The following is a 21,341-nucleotide window of genomic DNA, read 5'->3' as shown; positions in this document are numbered from 1 at the left end:
TAGAAAACTATTACTTCGCCTACAAAATGTCTCAAATCAAATTCCATGTTCCGATCATGGCAATTTAACATGATGTGAAGGCAAAACCTTAAAAAAATCATTTTGTAAAACAGTGAGTAATAACTCCAAGTTTACTTAAACCTATTTTACATCCAATCTTGGGTTTATTGCTTTTCTCCCCTACACATTCTCTGGGTTTTGCAGTCGTGATGGAAATCAGTTGGTTTTTTATTTCCCTTTAGCCTCTTTTGAGTTTGGAGAACCAGGGACATTGAGTTGGAAGTTATTCTTCAGGAGAGTCCACTAGGTGGCCACAGCCCATCTGCACAGCTAATGGTCTCTGGCTCTCCATTCCAGGCCCAGTCTCTCCTTCCAGTTATAAGGAAGTCTTTCTAAGGGTGCCCTTGACAGGTTAAGACTGAAAGCTCCATGGAGATATAGAGATTCCTTAGTTTTTACAGTCTCTATAAAAGAAACCAAATCTTTTGTTTAAGGTCACCAAATATTAGGAAAATATAGGATACCTGCCCTCCTGCTTCCTGAACAAAGTTGAGACATTTCACAGTGGAATACACCAAATACCTCTTTTACTGAAAGATGAATATGGATATTTTGGCATACAGAATTTGAGTTGCAAATCCAACAATTCAGGTTAAAGAGAAATAAATGGTAAGGAAATTTCAAGAATAAGCACTAACAAAATAAAATGATTTATCCTTTAAAAGCTTTTTTTTTTCTTTTTCTTTTTACCAGAGTGTCTCAAACTAAGAATTGGGAATTGGGGCCACTAAAAATTTTAGGGCCAGTGTTCTGCTGAAGTGTTTTATAATTCTAGTTCTGTGACTTAGAGATTGGGGGGGAGGGGATGCAATTCTACAATATTAGAATAAAAAACTTTAGAACAGTAATTTTATCCACTATGGAGAAAAAGCAGGGATGCAACATCTTTTTAACAATATAAAAGAAAGGGATACGTTTCCTTCTTACCAGACTACAAGATGAAAATCAAGGTTTAGTTTGAACTCCCTTTAGCTTCATGTTTTAACATCAGTGACAGGAAGGCCGCATTATTTACGTAATTGTTATTAGAAAGGGTTAGTTGAGAATAACATCTCTCCTGACACACCAACCAGAATTAATTGAAAGGGATTCTCTCTTCAACCGAGAGATTACTGTTTTCTTGAAGTTTCTACTGAGAATTCTAGATCTTCCAATGATTATTTTCAGAAAAGGTAAATTTCATTAACATGGCTCTTCACTCCCACACTATTATTCCACCTGGGGGCAATGCCTTTCTTTTCTTCCTTCATGTTTTGCCACTGCATTTCACTCAGTGCCTCAAACACTTCACTTCCGTAATTCATTTGCACTTAAATTTCCATTATGTCTTGGGAAATATGTAGCACATATTTACTCCTTGAGCCCTCAACTAGACACACACTGTATGGCTACTACTACTTTAGGGAAGACATTTTACAATTTACATGGCTGCTTTTGTTTACCCTTACATAACCTGAACTTTAGTACAGTACTTAGCACATAGTAGGTGCTCCAAGAAATATGTGAATGAATAACATGATTTGTACACAAAAACAGCTAGAAACATTATGCGTAATCTTATTTCTTAAGACCACTTACGGTCAAGTAGTGTCAAAAGCAATGAACACAGGTTTCTAAGGCTGTGATGTAAATAAAGGACAGTTGGGGATTCAAGTTGAAGTTGTGTTCTGGTATATTGCTCTTTCTCATTCAACTGCAGATCAACTATACATTCAGGCTCCTATGTCATTACCTGAATATGAATTTTACTTTCAGTGAGGTAGAAGTCCCATTTAAATAATTACAACTATTTACTGGAAAGGGGGGGGGGTAAAAGGCCATAATGGGCTGGTCCGCACACATTTAATGTTTCACCTTCACTCCTATTTATTATATGGGAATTATGAGGATGCAGATATTCCCTGAGACTTCAGAAATTTCCTTTAGAAAAAGCACATTTTCAGCAAAGATTTAGAGTGCTGTTCTCCTGGATGGGTAAACGATCTTCAATGTCACTGGGCAACTCTGTTGTTTGAAAAATAAGGCTGTCTTTGAAAAATCATTCTACATATCCTTAATGTCCAAAATGTGCTACTTTTATCACTGAAAATAATCAAAGCCTCACCATTATGGGGAGAACTAGGGAACGACAATAAAAAAGTCAGTTTCATGGGTCACTAAGATACATTCTTGAAGTTCTGACCTTATTTATTTCATCAATAAATCTATAGATTATTCATTAAAAATTTTTTTAATGTTTTATTTCTGAGAGAGAGAGAGAGAGAGACAGCAAGAACAGGGAGGGTCAGAGAGAGAGATACAGAATCTGAAACAGTCTCCAGGCTCTGAGCTAGCTGTCAGCACATAGCCCGACATGGGGCTCGAACCCACGAACTCTGAGATCATGACCTGAGCCGAAGTCAGACGCTTAACCGACTGAGACACCCAGGCGCCCCTAGATTATTCATTTTTAAAGAATGGGCTAGATACCTTTATTTCCAAAGATTATCTAGGTATCATTTTGCTCCTTCAGTCATATCCTAAAACCAAGTATTTGCAATCACAAAATTCTCTGGGACAGCAGGATTACAGACTGGCTGTAGGTATGGGGCTATGGCAGTTAAGATCTCCTAATATCTGGCTCTTTCCTCATTTGCATAATTGTCCTTTCTGGCACTAAGCAGTTCAAAATCCATGTTCTCCTAGCTCTTCTAGCTCTCAAGATCAATCAGCAAGGACATAAAACTGGTTAGGAAACTCCCTCTCCAGATAAATCACGAAGGGTACAGAGCTGGTTAGGGAATTCAAAAAGCTGTCAATTAGCTTCCCGTGATTATTTCCTAACGTAGTCCTACCGCTTGTAAGGTGATGGCAGCAAATGTTTGCTAATGAATTATTAACCACTGTTGAGAAAGAAAAACCTATTTTCCCCCTGAGATATTTTCTTACCATTGTTACAGAAGCAAACAATGAGCCCATTAAAAACAACAAAAAAGAGAGATTGCACCATGTTTTTGTGTTTGTCTGTTTTTAACGTTCCCGGGAACACCAGGTGGTTAAGAGACAGAACAGTTCAAGGGTGAAAACAGAGACAGACAGATAAGGTGAATTTAATATTTTTACTAGAGTTCTGAAAGGAATATGCTATCCTGATATGTTTATCACCAAATTCCTTATTTTACTCCTCTATACAATAATCTGTGGTAATTTTCCAATGATAATATAAGGCAACAGCTGAGGGCCCTTACCCACACCGCTCTCAGATGGATGTCACACCTCAAGATTCACCAAAAACTCCAAGGTTTTTATTTCCACTTTAATTATCTTTTACTTAATAATAAAATGAAAAATAAGAATATATGAATACATACAATCTATATACATATATTTATTGCAAATACTTAAAATTCTTATGTAAAATGATTTTTTTATATTTGTGAAAAAATATGACTTTTTAAATGGTGTTGACACCAACTTCTCTGTACATACCCTCAATTCCAATGTTAACAATTCCTTTAAAAAGGCAAAAGACACAAAAGTTTAGCATTTACCAAACCAGTCTGTACAAACCTTATAAGCCAGAAGGAAAAAAAATAGCTTGTGGTAAATAAGTTGATTTTCTTTTAAAATAAAAAATAAACTTCAAAACTATTCCCCTTATTGCATTTCTCGGAAATAATCTGAGTGTCTTTAGAGTAACTTCCTTTGTAATAATTTGTGCCTTAACAGTGAGGTCCTACATTAAACATACCACATATGAGAAATTCAAAGTCTTCCACTGTCACTTTTTACATAGATATTAAAATATATATTACTTAAAATATATTACTGGAAAGCTATTTTTAAAATTGATCTTTAATAGTTGTATCAAATGTAAAGCATTAAAAAAAATAAAGTAACCAAGAATCTATGAAGCTCTTACTTCAACTTTAGGAAATGTTTTACCTATTGTTCCCTTTCAATAGGTATGTAGGTATTGAAACATGGTAGGAAAGATCCCTGCCTATCATCATGTTTCTCAGAGTCTCTTTGGACTATTCTACAAATTCAGCTGAAAGCTACCACTGGCCAAGTTTTTTACTTAGCACGCTGTTTAATGCAACAGGGACTTTTCCCTCCTTGCTGTGAAAGTGAAACCTCTAGGTCACAGAGAAAACCCTGGCACTGCTCACGGACAGTGAGTTCTAGAAATAAATAGTGGTGTAGTGACCAGAGAAGACCCCCTTGTTATAACAAATCATTTCACCTAAGAGTTCTTTAAGGGCTCTAAGGTAGAGAAAGGCAATTAATAAGTAATTAGGATGGTAACTGTCAAGTCATTAATACGTATGAATTTACACCTTCACCCAGAAGGCAATGAGGTCTTCCTTTGGCTATTTATTTAAATCTGAGAATTCCTGAAACACACACATCCGGTGCCTTCCCAGTCCATGCAAGTATGCTTCCCCTACCCCAAGAAAAATGTCCCATTTGCCAGATCTTAGAAATGTTACATGGGATACTACATATAGTTTCAGTATCTTGAGCATAGGGGTTAAGGAATTGTAGGGCAAACAACTCCAGGTTATTTGGCTTTATCTTCTGTTTAATAGGATGGAGAATTTTCATGGGAATTTTTTTTTAAGATTCAGGGAGTCTTGTCTATGAGATAACTTAGAACATTCATTAAGTAAGACTGAGATGATTGTTAATACTCTCTCCCCAAGGTGACCTATAAAGGAAGGTATCTGAAGGCTCGAGAAGCATACCCTTGAGGCATAAGCATCAGGCACAATACCCGACTAGTCACTGGAAATAGTGCAACTGCATACCATAACAATAAGCTTAGCATTTCTCCGCAACCTCTCAGATTGAATGGAAATTACGGTAAAGCAACTCTGAAAACCTAAGATAAAAACTGCTTTAAAGGTACTAGAGTCCCATGCTCCTAACAATACAAAGACTTTTCTTCCTCCTACTGCTTCATTTTCAAAAGAGCCAGATAGGAATATGTCTGGATTGTTGTTGTTTTTCTGTTCAGCTCTTAAAATGACTTTCTACCTGAAACCACTGTTTTGAAACAAACTGACAAATCGGTTGTATTTAATCTACTACCAACCTGAGGCAATCTATTCTCTCATTTTGTCAAGATTGAGGCAGTGTACCTAGTTGACAAATTCTGTTTTAGAGACATCTGTAAATGCAAATGCATTATTAACTGAGTATTACTAGTTAAGAGAATCTGGGGGATAATAATGCTTGGGGCCGATCTGCAAGAGCCTGGACAAGATGAAGAGGCACGATATGGTCTGCTCTCCAAATGGACTTGAAAATCCCTGATACCTTTCCTCCTTTCCTGGTTAGTTTGTCCAACCTCAGATTAGGGGAACCATGGAGGAGAGACTTTCTATGACAGCAAAGGTGCAAAGAAGAAAACTCACTTTGATCAATCCAAATTGGTAATTAACATTTAGCACGGGGTCCGTGCTGAAACATTCAGGCACTTCCAGCACACAGACCAGCCCTCAGTCCTGGTGTGAAGAAGCTAAGCATGGAGAGTCAGCAGCCAGCATTGGGTGCTTTTAACCCCTCCCTTGGGCTGTCCAGGGTACTGAAAGTTTGGGGAACAGAACCATGGTTTCTGTTTCCTACTGGATCTTGGCTGGAGAACTTAATCCTTACCCCTGGATCCTTGCAGCCTTCATATTTTTAAGCTATGAAGAAAAAGGGAAGTTAGGAGGATATCCTATTGTTTCGGATGAAACTAGAACACAGAAATTAATCCTATATTTGCTTTGGGCCGCAAAAAGTAAAAACTGAAAAATAGTGTAGTAGTAGGTTTCTTATGGGGTTCAAAAGTGTTACAAGCATGTACGTTGTGGGGCAGGGAGGGGAATGGGTAACAGAATGGGGAAGAGCAAAGAGTATTACTGTCTACTTTCTCCTAATCTGGAATGTGACTTAATAAGTTTACACTGTTCTGCATATGGTAAGTATCACATCCTGAATACTAAGTACAGCCACAAGTGTACTAGGTTGCAGCAATATTTTACTTTACATACTTGAAATTAGGAAACTTAAAATCAATATGCAAATGATGCACATTGGCAATACCCAATTCTTCAAAACCAAATTTTGGTAAACTGTAGATTTATTTTAATGTTCTTTAACCATGTCCTAAATATATGTACTCAAAAACTCTTCAGTCACTGGAGACAATATTTAAAAAAAATAATAGAAAAGGAAAAAAAATAAAACAAATAACAAAACTTTGAAGCTTATTTCTCCTTTCTAGATATTCCTTAGCCATTTACTGAAGCCCCTTTATGTTAGAAATTTCTAGTGCATAGATAGCAGTAATCCGAAACAGAGGACATGTTTCCTAAAACAGGAAGTGTCTAACTTTCACCGTATGTGTACATACTGTGTTCAGAGTAATATAAAATAAGTTTCCTCCATACTCCTCAAGTGCCTGGGAGGTCCAAACAGGCTTAACAGAATGGGCAGACGTGACAGCCAAGAGCTTTTCTTCCTGCAGCAACAGCAGACTACAGAACATCAGGGAACGGGATGGGCAAGAAGAAGAAAAGAAAGGCTACCTTGCTTCTAGTGTTAAAACCATTTTCCAAAGTTCTATATGTTCAGTCTAACAACTTCTGCACTTTTACTCCCTTACCCAACAAAACACATAGTTGAAATCACCCCATCATTGACATTTTTGTTACTTTTGTCCCAGTATTTCCCACCTGTTTGTAAGCTCCCACAACTGACAAAGTACTTGGATGTTATTGCCATAATTGCTGCCCTGCACCGGTGACAGTAACAATAGCAGGGGCCCAGAGAAGCATCCCTCTGTGGGCCACATTCAGGGTCTCAGGGCAGGGTATTAGGACTTGAGGGCAGGGGTCCACAAACCGCAAGCAGAGAGCCTGGCAACAGCACGGGTTTGTGGAAGCCAAGAACCAGGTCAAAGCTTTTGGAGTCTGAAATACTACCTGTGAAATTAATTCCTTATCAAAAATTTGTACTTAAGAAGGTTCTGCCTAAGGTAAAGGGACTGAGCAAACCGTGACTCCAGATCCTGCAAAGGTTTGAATTATCTATGTAAAGCCTGCAGTCAGACTGTTATGACATAATCAGCTTGAACGGTCATTTCTCCAGACCATTCCTTCAACTCCTTTCTTTTCCTGGACACTTAGGAAAGGACAGAAGAGAGAAAGCTTCCTGTAACCATGCATGGCATTAAAGTTTTCTCAGAGTCATGTGAAGCGGAACATAAATCTGGATTTAAAGTAACACATTATTACCTAAACACTTGGAAAAACAATGTTAAAACAAAATGTGACATATTTACATGATTTTGTAAGTGCAAACTTGTCACAAATTCACAAAGTCTTGCTTGACCTAGACTTACTATACAAGGTGCTCTTCCTCTAAAATGTAAAATCTGCACTCTGTATTCCTGATTTAAGTAACATTTGTCTCTTAAGACAACTGAAACCTACTTAATTTATTTCTGTGATTCCAAAAGGACGCAAAAAACACATCTCGTCAACCCTTCCCTTCCTGCCTCCTTTACAGCGTGTTCTTTCTAGTCTCATTACCGAACGACAAGGCAGGAGACACAAAGTTTAGAGGGGCCAATGCAATCATCGTGGCAGAACGCTCCACATCCCTTGCACATGATCATGGCTTTTAATCGGCAGTAACATTTCGAAGGTGTGTCCTCTATGCTGTTCTCTTCAGGAAAGGCCTGAACAGGAATGGTCTGGCCATGGCTGCTGGGATTCATAGCTTGGCTAGCAGGGATAGTAGTGACAGTCACTGAAAAGGACATGACATCACCTACGTTGCTAGACACCTGGCTACAGTCAGGCATCCCCGGTACAGCAGAGTTAGGGTCCATGTCAGACGAGGTGGAGACATTGATCATGCCTCTGTAGCTTGGCCCAATCTGTGTGGGGCTTCCATACAGCTTTGGGGTTTGCAGTGGTGGGAGGAGGAGAGGCTGATGGGTGGGACTGTCTGCAGTTAGGGGGAGAGCAGCAGAACTGAAAAGCTCAGGGCTGCTGCACATCGTCTTCCCTCTCACTGCATGAGCCATTTGTTTCTGTGCTGCCTGAATAAAATCTCTGGCTAGGGTTTTTTCATCAAACGTTTGGCCTCTAGGGAACAGGTAATTCTCCTTGCTTAATGTGGTTTGCTCATGCACTGGTGTCTCTGCCTTCACGTTCTTTTTTGCTAAACAATCATTGGTAGAAGGGGTCTCTCTAGTGTGGGGTCCTGAACTTGCTTCACACTTGCCAGAACCTTGGGGAGCCTGGGGCTCCTCCTTCACCACGATGGGTTCTTGCTCATCACCAGTACTTTCCTCATCAGTATCTTCTTCTTTGCCGCTGCTACTATCTCCTGCTGCATTTTTACCGTCTGTATATCCCACTTTCAAGGCCTCAGTGGGGCTACTTAGACAAAAACGGTCTTCAGGGTTTACAGAATGGGTCCTCCTAAAGCTCTCTGAACCTCGGCCATAGGTGGAAATGTTAAGTAAGTAGTGACCTGCCATCGCAGGCTTTGATGTCCTTCTGCCAGCAAAACCCAACATGAACCTCTGGCTTGTGGAGATATCTTCTATCTGGAAACCTGAGTGAGTGAAGCTGAACTGCGAGGGCTGCACGAACGGAAGAACATTCTGCCTCCGAACCCTCTGGATGAGAGTCTGAAGAATCTGATCCTGGGTGGCTTTACTTAGTCCTTCCTGGTACTGGTGTGTGTCAATGTTAGAGTCCCTCAGATCCTTCCCTGACAAGAGCTGAAGGGATCTTGGAATCTGGGGGAGCTGCTTACTTTGCAAGGATTTACCCAGCGGCTGCAGAGCCGGGCGAGACTGTCTCTCACTAGCTTCCTCTCTGCTGTTCTCTGTCGCGTTGGTGCCTGTGAGGGCTCCTCCCCCTGGCTCCTCTCTTGTGGTCAGTGGAACAGTTTTCATTTCAACTTTGGTGAGAGGTTTAGGCAGAATTTGCTCCATGGGAACATCTTTGCCCTGAAGCAGCTGAGTGACCAAAGGATTATTCGCAGGGATACTAGAGCTTGGCCTTGAAATGGGTCCATTCATATTTGAAGAAATTCCTGGGGTTTTAAGGCTAGAAGCTACTGGCAAAGTGCTCGAGGATGGAGCTGATCCAGCAGGTGCTACAGTCACACTGACCTGGGGCACAGGGAGCTTTTCTAAAGCGGCTGTTGTTAATAAAGATGTTAAAGGAGAGGGAGTCATCTCCACTGATGTACTAGCAGTTGGCTCCGCTGAGGCTGAAGGGTCTGGTGTATTCTTACTAGAACCTGCTCTGGGCTCAACTGTACCATCAGCTGCAAAACGAACAGGTGAGGCACCAGAGAGGAGAGCAGAATCCATCGGAGTAGAAGCCGCTTTCTCCTGTCTGCAATTACTGGGCCCTTGTGGGTGGGTAAGAGAGGCCACTGTGGCTGCTGCCCTGATGGGATGCAGCTTTTCACTGCTCAGTCTCCCTACGGCTGGTGGGAGTGCGCCGGTGCGGGCTGGTGATGGGACACTTGTGCGTGCCCCACTGCCGGCAGGGGGTGGAGGCACTGAGGGGGCTTGCTGTAGTTGTGCTCCAGAGACACCAGGAGGCTGAGCCTGGTCTGAGGTCTTGGGCTCGGGCTGGAGCTGAGTCCCTGGACCACAGGGTAGAAGCTCTCTCGTACCTCCCCTGCTTCCAGTTCCTGCCAATTCCAGTGCGGGGCCCTTTCCGGGTTCACAGGCTCTGTCTGGACTCCCTCCTCTAGCAGGTTTCCTTTCACCACTCTCTCCTGGACCTTGTCCACCCCCCGGGCCAGGTCCTGGAATGGTCCCTCCAACTGAGGCGGCGGCGGCGGCGGCGGCGGCGGCAGCAGCAGCTGCCCTCTGTGCTTTGACCAGCTGGGCTTTTGCTTTGATGTCTGCAAGAGTTCTGGCTCCTGTCCTGTTAGGACTAGCGATGGAGACTGGAAAACGAGCCCTGGGAGAGACCTGCGATGTAGGAAAAGGCATGGGGGAGATTCTGGAGACAGGGATCTGAAAGAAGGAGGGAGAAAAAAAAAACAAAAACACCAGAGCTTAGTTTTCACTTACAGGAGTAACAGAACTTTATCAACACTTGAATTTTCCCAATAGGGTAAACACTGCACACCAGTGACGACGGTGGGAGGTCCGTGGCCGAGAGACCTGACTGTGGAGACAGCAACACGAATTTGTCTCCAGGGTCCCTCCACCTCCTCTACTGGTGCCAAAGTCTCTCCTCCCCCGACATCCTGTCCACCCCAAATTCCCTTTCCTCTTTTCTTTTTTTTTTTTTTTTAAATGTTTATTTCTAGGAGAGAGAGAGAGAGAGAGACAGCGTGAGCAGGTGAGGGTCAGAGAGAGAGGGAGTCACAGACTGAAACAGGCTCCAGGCCCTGAGCTGGCAGTCAGCACAGAGCCCGACGCGGGGCTCAAACCCACGAACCGCAAGATCATGACCTAAGCGAAAGTCGGACGCTTAACCGACTAAGCCACCCAGGCGCCCCCCCTTTCCTCTTTTCTTGACACAGCTCCCTCCTAATGGCATGACTCCTCACAACTGCTTTTTATTTAAGGCACAGACCTTTCTTAGTATTTGTGCTTTCAAATGTGTGAGAAAGAAGCATACCACTGTATTTGTCCTCCTGGCTTTCCTTCCAAGGTCCAAGGAAAAAGCCTTGCTCTCTTCTGTTCTACACATATACAGCCATGCACACTTAAGCATACAGGCTGAATTATCTCAATGACAGAGGCTTCTAGATAGCACTAGTGCACAGACGCACCCCACTCTGCCCATTCCCGTGAGGGAGGGTACACATAATATATATGTTTATTACAGTCATTCTCCTCCCTGGCTGGCTTAATACTTACTTGGGGAGCTTTTTAAAACTATTAAGTGCTCTGAGTCTTATCCCAAAATTTACAAATTAGAACCCTAGGGAAAAAATGCTTTTATCAGGTTTGAAACAACGGATTTTCATATCATAATATAATTATATCTGAAAGGAATCTGACTCCTATTTGAAACTATACTTTAGAAGCTATCAGAGTTAATTAGAATGCATCAAAGTCTGGACCCTCCTAGTAGTTGCTAGAGTTTAAAGGAGCAAATAACTGGGGCGCCTGGGTGGCTTAGTCGGTTAAGCGTCCGACTTTCGCTTGGGTCATGATCTCATGGTTCGTGGGTTCGAGCCCCGCGTCGGGCTCTGTGCTGACTGCCAGTTCAGAGCCTGGAGCCTGTTTCAGTCTGTGACTCCCTCTCTCTCTGACCCTCCCCTGCTCACGCTGTCTCTCTCTCTCTCTCTCCTAAAAATAAATAAAACATTAAAAAAAATAAAAAAAATTTAAAAAAAAATAAAGGAGCAAATAACTATTACAGATGTTCTAGGCATTTAATTTAAAAAAAAATCAAGCCACTGTACTGTAACAATAGTAAAAGTGATTTTCATAAAAATCATAATCTCTGGCAAAGCATACATGGTAGAAAAGTATCAAAATTTTTTTCAAAAGGGGAATATTTGTAAGTGTACAAATCTTGAAATTAAAAAGTCATGAAGACTGGCATACAATTAATAATAAGCAAAATGGGAGAGAAATCACGCAGTAACTGAAATGGGTCAAGTACTAGCAACTGAATGTTTCTAAGGGATACTTCCTGAAAGAACATTGGTTCAAACTAATTTAAATTAAAAAAAGGGAGAAAAAGTACTTCTATGTGGATTATTTTTCTATTTGTATCCTAATGTGAATGAATAATACTCAGTGCCTGGATTCATAGTAAACACAATAGTATTAACAAATACTATTAATAAAAGTGTATCGATACTATTTATTAAATTAATAAATGGACTGCAAACCCATATTAAGCACAAGCCCAAGTATTACTAAACTTCTAGATCAGTAGTAAAAATGTGTTTGGGCTTTAAAGAGCTCACTACTGGTTAAATGCAATCTTTATATACCATACTATCTCAGCAACACTGCTTTAGGAACGTGAAGATTTGATAAGCAACAATATAATGTTAACACAGAAGTTAATGACACATCCTAAGCAGCAAAGCTTAGCAAGGCTATTCCACCTTACTAATGTCCCTCAAGAAACCAGCAGTGACTCAAGGCAGCCATACATGTTTCCTTTAACACGATGGAACTAAAGGGGCGCCTGGGCGGCTCAGTTGGTTGAGCATCCAACTTTGGCTCAGGTCATGATCTCAAGGGTCCTTGAGTTCAAGCCCTACATTGGCCTCCATGCTGACAGTGTGGAGCCACTTGGGACTCTATCTCCCCTCTGTCTGCCTTTCCCCCACTCACACTCTATCTTTCTCAAAATAAATAAATAAACTTTAAAAAAATAATGGAACTAAAGGTAGTTTTGGAGCCACAGAACATCAAATCAGTTATGGCCATAAGGGCCAAGGCACACTTAAATATCATCGCTCTTGCTACAAAGGTCTTTTTAAGCTTATTTATTTATTTAGAGGGAGAGAAAGGGAGAGAGTGCAAGGGAGGAGCAGAGAGAGAGCAAGAGAGAAAAGAGAATCCCAAGCAGGCTTCACACTATCAGCACAGAGTCAGACATGAGGCTCGAACCAAGTGTCAGACGCTTAACCAACTAGCCACCCAGGTGCCCCAAAGATAGATCTTTTAATCACATCAATGATTTCCTCTCTTAGAATGTTTCTTATTTTGTCACATGAGACAGAATAATTTCCATAACTATTTTAAGAAATAAGAGTAACCAGCAGGGGTGGGTGGGTGGGTGGAGGTGGTCTACATTAGATATCCAGGTTCCTTACTTACTCAAACACTAATAAAGATTTGTAGGAATGGAGTCCTAAATGCCTGTTTATTAATAATTTTATTCATGTAAGACCACAGTCACATGCTTATGAAATATATACAACTGCTTCTGCATTATGAAATAACAAAAATGACTTGACATTTAATAAAGTATGACCAGAAACTTAGTGTTCAGACTGTCTCTCTTTGTCAATTCTTCCCACCCTCTTACCTTGAGAGGCGGTACTTTTCGCACCTGGATCCTGTCTGCTCTACTGAGAAAGGGCTGTGGCGAGACTTGAAATGGCTGCTGGTGCTGGCGATTCTCAGTGACACGTGGCCTCTTCTCCCAGCTCATAGAGGCCTCTTCTTGGAGGAGACAAGACTTCCTCTTGAGGCTCTCGGGGCTGTGATCAGCCACAGCTGATGGAGGCTCTTTCACAGCGGTCTCCTGTGGACTGGTTTCCACTACGGGCTTCATTCCTGGCTTATCCACCCCAGGACTCTTGGGTTTGTTTGGGGACGTAACTAAAGCTCCTTGGCTTTCATCTTTGTTGTAATTAGAAACTGTAGTGAGATGATTCTCTTTCTCAGACTCCTGTTCAACAGAGGCAACGGGCTTCTGCTCCAAGAGCTCATCATCCTTTGGGCACTTGATAGGAAGAGTGCTGCCAAGCTCCTGGCTATTGCTTGCTGGGGACAGGAGGGACTCTGTGGGCTTGGAGTTTGGCAGCACCGGATCTTGGTTTTCGTACTCTTCCTTCCTTACTGGCGATGGCGTTTGTGCCACTTCTTCTTTATGCTCTAACTGGGGAATCACTGGGACTGCACTGGCAGGTGAGGTTTCTAAAGGAAGCATGGGTTTTGGTTGCTCAGCTGGGGGTTTCTTTACTTTGAGATCACAGGGTGAGGCTGTCAATTTCTTTGAATCCTCAAGGCTCAGGCCAGAACTAAAAGGTGGAAGATAAAAATATTCTAGTTGAGAAATAGCCCATGTTATTGAAAACATTATGAGATAATAGTATACTGCAGTGCCTAGAAGAAACCCTGAAACACAGGAAGTATTCCTCACATGTTATCTTCACTATTATTACCATTAGTGAAGTTCTGGAGTTCGAGTGCCTGGATGCAATCCTAGCTCTGATACGATCCATGTGAACTGAGGAAGTCACTAGTCTTCTGTACCTCACTTTCTTCGGTTATATTTGGAGATTCATCATCACTTGATACTACTGGTATTATTAAATTAATGCATGTAAGGTACTTAGAACAGTACCTGGCACATATTAAAGCTCGATAATGTTAATTTTTATCATTACTTGTGCCCTAAGAGGGGCTACCTTGTCTAGAAACAAGTATCACAGACTACTCACAAGAGAAGTAAAAGATCATCAAGATCCATGCACCCTGATCAACTCTGCTCTGCAGTACCTGAGAAATGCTGGCCCAAGAAATCTAAGGGGCCCCTGAGAAGACAGTAGGAGTTGGCTGTCAACACTCTCCAGGCATTGAAAATTAGACCTCTGGACTTTCTGGAAAGCCTGTTTATACTTCACTTAGTGCTATAATTCTGAGACTGAGGCCTCCTAGCAAGAGCTAAGCTATGCCGCAGGGGCCACTAGAGGCTCCTCCTGATGTTTTACATTATCGTTTAAACAGGCAAAAGCAAGGCACCCTCTTTGGTGACTTCAAATGATCAGGATTGCACAATGGCTAATGACAAAACTACACAATACTAAAAAATGGTTCTTCTATAAAAGCTGGCAAAAAAGCAAGAGCTGAAAACAGAAAGACCCAAGAATTGCTACAATGCTCTATCTGGCTAAGGAGGGAATGAATGAACAATATTTATAGAGTAACTGCTATCTGTAGTAACGCTCTGTATGTATACACCATAATTTCTACAAAGGGCTCAAAGTTCATACCAAGAGTAGAGAAAATATCAATATGTGAGACGGTTTTCTTTTTTTAAAGATTTTGTTTTTAAGTAATCTCTATTCCCAATATGGAGCTTGAACTCACAACCCCAAGGTCAAGAGTTGCATACTCTGCCACCTGAACCATCCAGACACCTAAGTAAGTGACACGCTAAATTTCAATAGGAGTCACTTCCTAAACGATCATAAAGGGAAGCAATGAACTACTTGGAGATAAGGAAAAGAGCCATTCATTCTCAAACTGTGGTTAGAGTGTTCTTAAGGACCCTTAATGAGAAGGTATGGAGAAGGAAAGAAGGGAGACAAACCAATAGAATCTGGATGTTCAATCCTACTTCAAACAATACAGCTCCACTGTCATCTATTTAAATGTCCCCTCTAAAATTTTATTTGGATTTTTTGTTAGGAAAAAAAATGATTTAGACTACATATTCTTGAGAACACGGTTTGTATCTTGATTCAGCTATTAATACCTCCCAGAGTGCCTTCTACAGAGGAGAGGCTGTTTAATGATGCACTGGGTGTAATGATCCATATTATGGGATTCCTTAGTGATTTTGGATAAATTATCATCTTTTGGGATAATTAACTACTAAAGAAATGTACAGAACTTCAGTTTTCTCATAACTTATAAAGTCACTGGAAGAACTACTCAACCTATTCAAAGAAAGAAACTCCAAGATAACAGATTTTTTTTTTGTTAATGAAACCATCCCACCCACAATGGTAATGAGTTAGAGTTAAGTAATCCAATTCTGTGAACCCATGATTCATTAAAAGAAAATAATTCTTGGTAAAAAAGAATTAGTGAAAAAAAATAGAAGGAAATTGAGGACCAGATTTTCTAGAAAGATAGTAAGATGAAACACTGTGTGACATATATGTAGTAATGAACATTTGGTTTATAGAACCTGTATTGATATTACCTCTGACCATAGTAGCTTTCAAAGAATTGTTCTTTCCATGGCTCTACTCTTTTCTCCTTCTCAATCTCTTGTCGAATTCTCACCTGCATCTCAGGTGTAAATTCACCTGTAATGTACAAAAAAAAAAAAAAAAAAGATACTCAACAGAAATATGCTGTTTCCATCTTTTAACTTTCTAGATTACAAAAAGACTCATGCAGGTGTCAAAATACCATCATGTGAAAGTAACAGAAATTTCCCAACATTCCTCACTGGAAGGGAGCACCTAAATGCCATTAGGTGAAATAAAAATACTTGTGTACCACTCCTTGTAGTGTTCAGCTCCCAGATGAGGCCACCTGTGCCTTTTCTCTGGGCCTTCCTTGTAGCACTTCCCTCTGACGTCAAACATCATATTCTTTACAGATTTATCACTAACCTTGAATGTTTAATTTCCACTGGAAATTTGATATGACTCTCATATGTTTTCAGTAAATAATGCCACAGAGTATTTTATAATTTTAAATCTCTGTTTCTCTGAGGCAACTTGTATTTTATGCCCTTTACCTGCTACTGCATAATGAACAGCTGCAGCCCTGCTCAAAACCATTTGAGGCTCAGTAAAGAGAGGGAGCTATTTAGGAGTTGTCAAGTTTTCTAAATGCTCCAGAAACTGTGCCACTCTAGTGCCTTAGCAAGGAGGCACTCAACATGTCAAACACCCAGGTGCTCTGAACATGACAGTTATGTGCACATACTACAGGCCACCTCAGTCCCTCCCACTCCATGAGCAGAGAACAGTTCAATGTGCTGGGTAGGCCATCTTCAAACTGTGGCTTGGAAACACTGCTCTCTTATATTCTACTACCCTGGACATCAAGGAATAAGAAATGGCAATGGTAGACTTGAAGTTTAAGGTCTCCTGTGGGGAAGAAGATAGAAAGGAAAAGTGTTCAAGGACATAGTCCTGGGCATATGAATAGGAAAAGAGGAATTTGCCTGTCAGAATCCAACCCAGAACTACTTTTTTTGTTGAGTCTACTGTACACGACAGAATGAGAACAGAAAGCATTGCATTCTGTTCACACATGTACAGTGCTTAAAGTTTTTGCTGCTCACATGACTCTAGGTATAGAAGCGACTGCTCCTATGCAGTTAACACTGCTAATGATCAAGGAATCACTGTTGTTAACACCTACTTTAAAAAACTAGGGGGATGGGAAGAGCATAAACCCTTTACCAAATTATCTTTTTGTTTTAAAGTAGGCTTCATGCCTGGCAAGGAGCCCAACGTGGGGCTTGAACTCACAACCGTGAGATCAAGACTTGAGCTGAGATCAAGAGTTGGACGCTTAACCCACTGAGCAACCCAGGTGCCCCCACCAAATTATTCTGAAAGGTAATGATAATGTATATGTTTTATAGTACTTTTGTAATTTTAGCTCTTTAAGAAAAAAAGTGGTCTCTGCTCAAGAAAATCTATAAGAGGTAGGACCAGAGGAATCCGTTAGAGAGCCTTTCTACACAGAATTTGCCCCCATGGGGCGCCCAAGTGCCTCAGTTGGTTGAGAGTCCAACTTCGGCTTCGGTCATGATTTCATGCCTCGTGAGCCCTAGCCTGAACTCCACATTGAGCTGTCTGTTGTTAGCAAAGAGCCCACTTGAGATCCTCTGTCCCCACCCTCCCCTGCACCTTTCCTGCTTGCACTCTCTCTCAGAAATAAATAAACATGAAAAAAAAATTAACAATTTAAAAAAAAAGAAGGGCAAGAATTTGCCTCCTAAAAAAACAACAACCCCCCCCCCGCAAACAACAGGAAAGAAAATGTCAACAACTACAGTGAATGTAGACAATTAGCTTGTCAACTAACCCCAAATGCTAGTGATTTGACAAAAAGTGAACAATGAATAGCATTCCTAATGCTCTCTTTATAAATGGATTTAATCTTTTTTTTTTTAATGTTTATTTTGGGGAGGCTAGAGAGAGGAGGAGACACAGAATCTGAAACAGGCTCCAGGCTCAGAGCTGTCAGCACAAAGCCTAATGCACGGCTCGAACCCATGAACTGAGAGATCATGACCTGAGCCAAAGTTGGAGGCTTAAATGACTTGAGCCACCCAGGCGCCCCATAAATGTATTTATGTTAAAGCTTCTCACACTTGTTTTAAGCTATGCCTTGGCATAAATTCATATCATATGACTTTTCAAGTGCTAGTATGTATTCCGTGCGTGCTGAAAACCAAACATAATAGAGCACTGTAAATCTAATTCTACACTCCACTTATTAAGGTGCTTAGTAAAATCTCATTTCCTAGATATTAACCTAGAATCACTAAGTCAGAATCTTTAGGACTAGGGCCTAAAAATCTGTTTGTTTGTTTGTTTGTTTGTTTTATTAAGTTTCCCAGGCGACTTTGAATTCTTAAAGAAACACTGTTAGACTCTATCTAGAGCCAAAACCTGGTTACACAGGCTCCGGATAAAAGTCAGTACTGTGTTTCACACAGGATAGCCACTTCCACCCCATGGAAACTTCCGGTCCTTTGCCTACCAAAATTGCTCAAAAACTCAACAAGGCACAGAGGTGCCAATATGCCCTCACAGTGGCTCCAAGTGCATATACAGTCTAGGAGGCACACAGGGCAGGACACTTACCTTCTGAGAGTCGTTCCTTCCAGCCCTGAGCTGCTGAAGTGAAGAACTCATTGTTAAGGGCTGAGCCATTTAACTTCATCAGACCGTCTGGACCAACCTAGGTCAAAGAATAAGCCAAGAAAAGCTAACAATGAAAGCCAAATGTATCATGTGGAATTTGATTTTAATTTATAGAAGAATGTATATACATTTATACATATATATTTCATTTTACATAAGCATGACTAGATCATACCGTGCTGCCTATTATGGATACTCCTGTTTTATCATGTATCATTTTTCTAATAAACTTCTTTCCTGATTACCTCTCCTCCCTTCTTCCTCTACTCTCAATTCCATTCCCCATTTACGCTACTCAAAGAATCATCTGCAAACAAATAAATTTACATCTACGAAGTTCTTTTCTTGAGAGGTTTATTATTTGTTTTATAAAACTGTGACCAAGCTAAATACACCGTTCTGAATCTTACTTTCCTCACATAATACACTGTGGAAGTCTCTCCAAGTGAACTGGCACCATGTTAGCCTTTATAATAGCTGCATTAGTTATTTCATGGTATGTATGCACCTCATTTCATTTACCTGTTTCTTTTTTTTAGGAGACAGAATTCCAAGCAGGTTCTGCACTGTCAGCACAGATCCCTATACAGGGAGCTCAAACTCATGAATTGAAAGATCATGACCTGAGCTGAAATCAAGGAGTTGGATGCTTAACCAACTGACCCTCCCAGGTGCCCCCATTTACCACTTTCTTAATTATAAACATACACCTTATTACCAATGTTTTCCCATAATGAACCAAGGTGCAATAAGCATTCTGGTAAAGATGAATATACTAGTGCTTCTATTTCTTGGAATAAATTCTGAAAGCAAAGAAATATCTGTGTGTGTAACCAGGTATTGTTAGACTTTTTTCCAAAAAGGCTACAATTCTTATTTCTATCAGAAATATATGCATATACCCTTTATCCTATGAACAGATGTTAGCCAGACATTTTTTTTTGGCCACTCTAATAAGTTTGAAATGGTAATTTTCTTTATCTTGACTACTGGAGTTTTATTCGCCTTTTTGTATGTTTATTAATATTTGGATTTGCAGGGTGCCTGGGTGGCTCAGTCAGTTAAACATCCAATTTTGGCTCAGGTCATATCTCATGGCTCAGCAGTTCGAGCCCTGTGTCAGGCTCTATGCCGACAGCTCAGAGCCTAGAGCCTACTTTGGATTCTGTGTCTCCCTCTCTCTCTGTCCCTCCCCCTCCTTCTCTCCTCTTCAAAAATAAACATTAAAAATTTTTGAAAGAAAATTTAAAAAATCATCTTGTGAAATTCTTATCATTTGCTCATTTTTTATGAGGCTGCTTATTTTTTATTATTAACTTGTGAGAATCCTTTACATAGTACTCATAGTAAAACTCTAACATATTAAAAATATTTCCCCCAATTCCATCAGTCTACTGATTTGATTTGTGATTTCTTCCCAAAAGGCTTTAAGGTCCTTTACATTAGAGATTTTGAATTTCCTATCTTGGTTTAGAACCATAAAATCTTACTGAAGGACATAAAACACAAAATATGAAAATATCTGGGCAGAAAAACTTAATAAAATCGCCATTCTCTCCGAAGTTAATACCTACATTTCAATCAAAATCCCTTGCAGATTTTTCATTAACAAAATGATTTTAAAGTTTATATGGAAAAGAATATGAAAACCTGCATTTCCAATTACTAAACATACCCCACACAAAGCCACTGTAATCAAAACTATTATTGCTAGCATTAGAAGGAATAAGGAAATGAGTGGAAGAGGAGTGTGTATAAATACCTACTGCATATAACTGAATAAAATATATAACAAATATAGTATCTCAAACTGCAACAAAAAATTACTACATTAAATATATAGTGGTGGAAAGACTGGTTATCTATTATTCAGTGGAAAATAAAGTTGAATCACAATTTCAGAGCAATACAAAAAAAAATTCTAGATAGATTAAAAACTTAAATGTAACCTTTAAATCAAAAGCAAGTTTTTTGAAGAAAACTTTTAACTATTTGGACATCCTATGGATTAAGAAACTCACTTTCTATTCCTACTTGGGCTAACATTATCTTTTCCTAGCTCTAGAGCAGAAATTGGTGAACTTTTTTCTGTTAAAGGAGAGACTGCAAATATTTTAGGCTTTGCAATGCCATACGACCTCTGTTGCAACTACTTAACTCTGCCTTGCTGCATGATCTCAGCTACAAACAGTATGTAAACAATGTTAAGTGGATATATGCTGATAAAACTTTATTTACAAAAGCAGGCAGTGGGCTGAAATTGGCCAATGGGCTACAGTTTGACTACTGATCTGTACTCTAGAAAGTTGTCAGGGGTTAACAGTCTAACCCATAAGAACTATAAGAACTTACAGTCTACCCTTCTAAGAACTATAAGAACTTAATGTCTTCCCTATTAAGACCTCTTATACGAAGTCAGCCAACCTCTGCTTGAATAGCCCAGTGATGAGACAGTTACTCCATCACAGGTCACTCCATTTTAACAGCTCCAACTGTTAAAAAAAAATTATTATTTTAACTCCACATCTGCTTTCTGGAAACCCAAAAAAGTTTACCTCTTTCATTTGACAGACCTTCAAATATATCTGAAGAGTGCTCCAGTCCCCTCCTATATTCTTTTCTCTGGTTTAAATAATGTCTGTGGCGGGGCACTCCATATACAGAAATGTTGTTTTCAATGTTTCATCCTAGTAATACTCAGAATTCTATAAACATTCTAAATTATCTGACAGTGAGGTTGATTTGCGTTCCATACTTCAATAGATAAGGACATTATTTCTCAAATTACTCTATGTTCCCACTACAATCAAAAAAGGCCAATAACGCCCTACTAATAATTCCCTACAGGGGCATCTGCGTGGCTCAGTCGGTTGAGCATTTGGCTGTGGTCATGATCTCACAGTTCATGAGTTTGACCCCCCACATTGGGCTCA

At 40.3% G+C, this 21,341-nt stretch overlaps 1 protein-coding gene across 1 annotated transcript in view; it reads right to left on the bottom strand.

Annotated features, from left to right (window-relative positions):
• Positions 1-3,441: 3,441 nt before the first annotated feature.
• Positions 3,442-21,341, bottom strand: part of ASXL2 (ASXL transcriptional regulator 2) — a 128,515-nt gene continuing 110,615 nt past the window's right edge. The window contains exons 10-13 of the mRNA XM_039238273.1: positions 18,349-18,445; positions 15,714-15,819; positions 13,083-13,800; positions 3,442-10,087 (exon numbers count right to left, since the gene is read on the bottom strand). Of these exons, the coding sequence (XP_039094204.1) occupies positions 7,619-10,087; positions 13,083-13,800; positions 15,714-15,819; positions 18,349-18,445 (3,390 nt within the window). The 3' untranslated portion in view covers positions 3,442-7,618. The remainder of the gene's footprint in view (positions 10,088-13,082; positions 13,801-15,713; positions 15,820-18,348; positions 18,446-21,341) is intronic.

This window comes from Hyaena hyaena, unplaced genomic scaffold, assembly GCF_003009895.1.
Source record: "Hyaena hyaena isolate Hyena2069 unplaced genomic scaffold, ASM300989v1 scaffold_138, whole genome shotgun sequence".
NCBI lineage: Eukaryota > Metazoa > Chordata > Mammalia > Carnivora > Hyaenidae > Hyaena > Hyaena hyaena.
The sequence above is the reverse complement of the archived record's forward strand: the minus strand, read 5'-3'. Positions and strand labels throughout refer to the sequence as shown.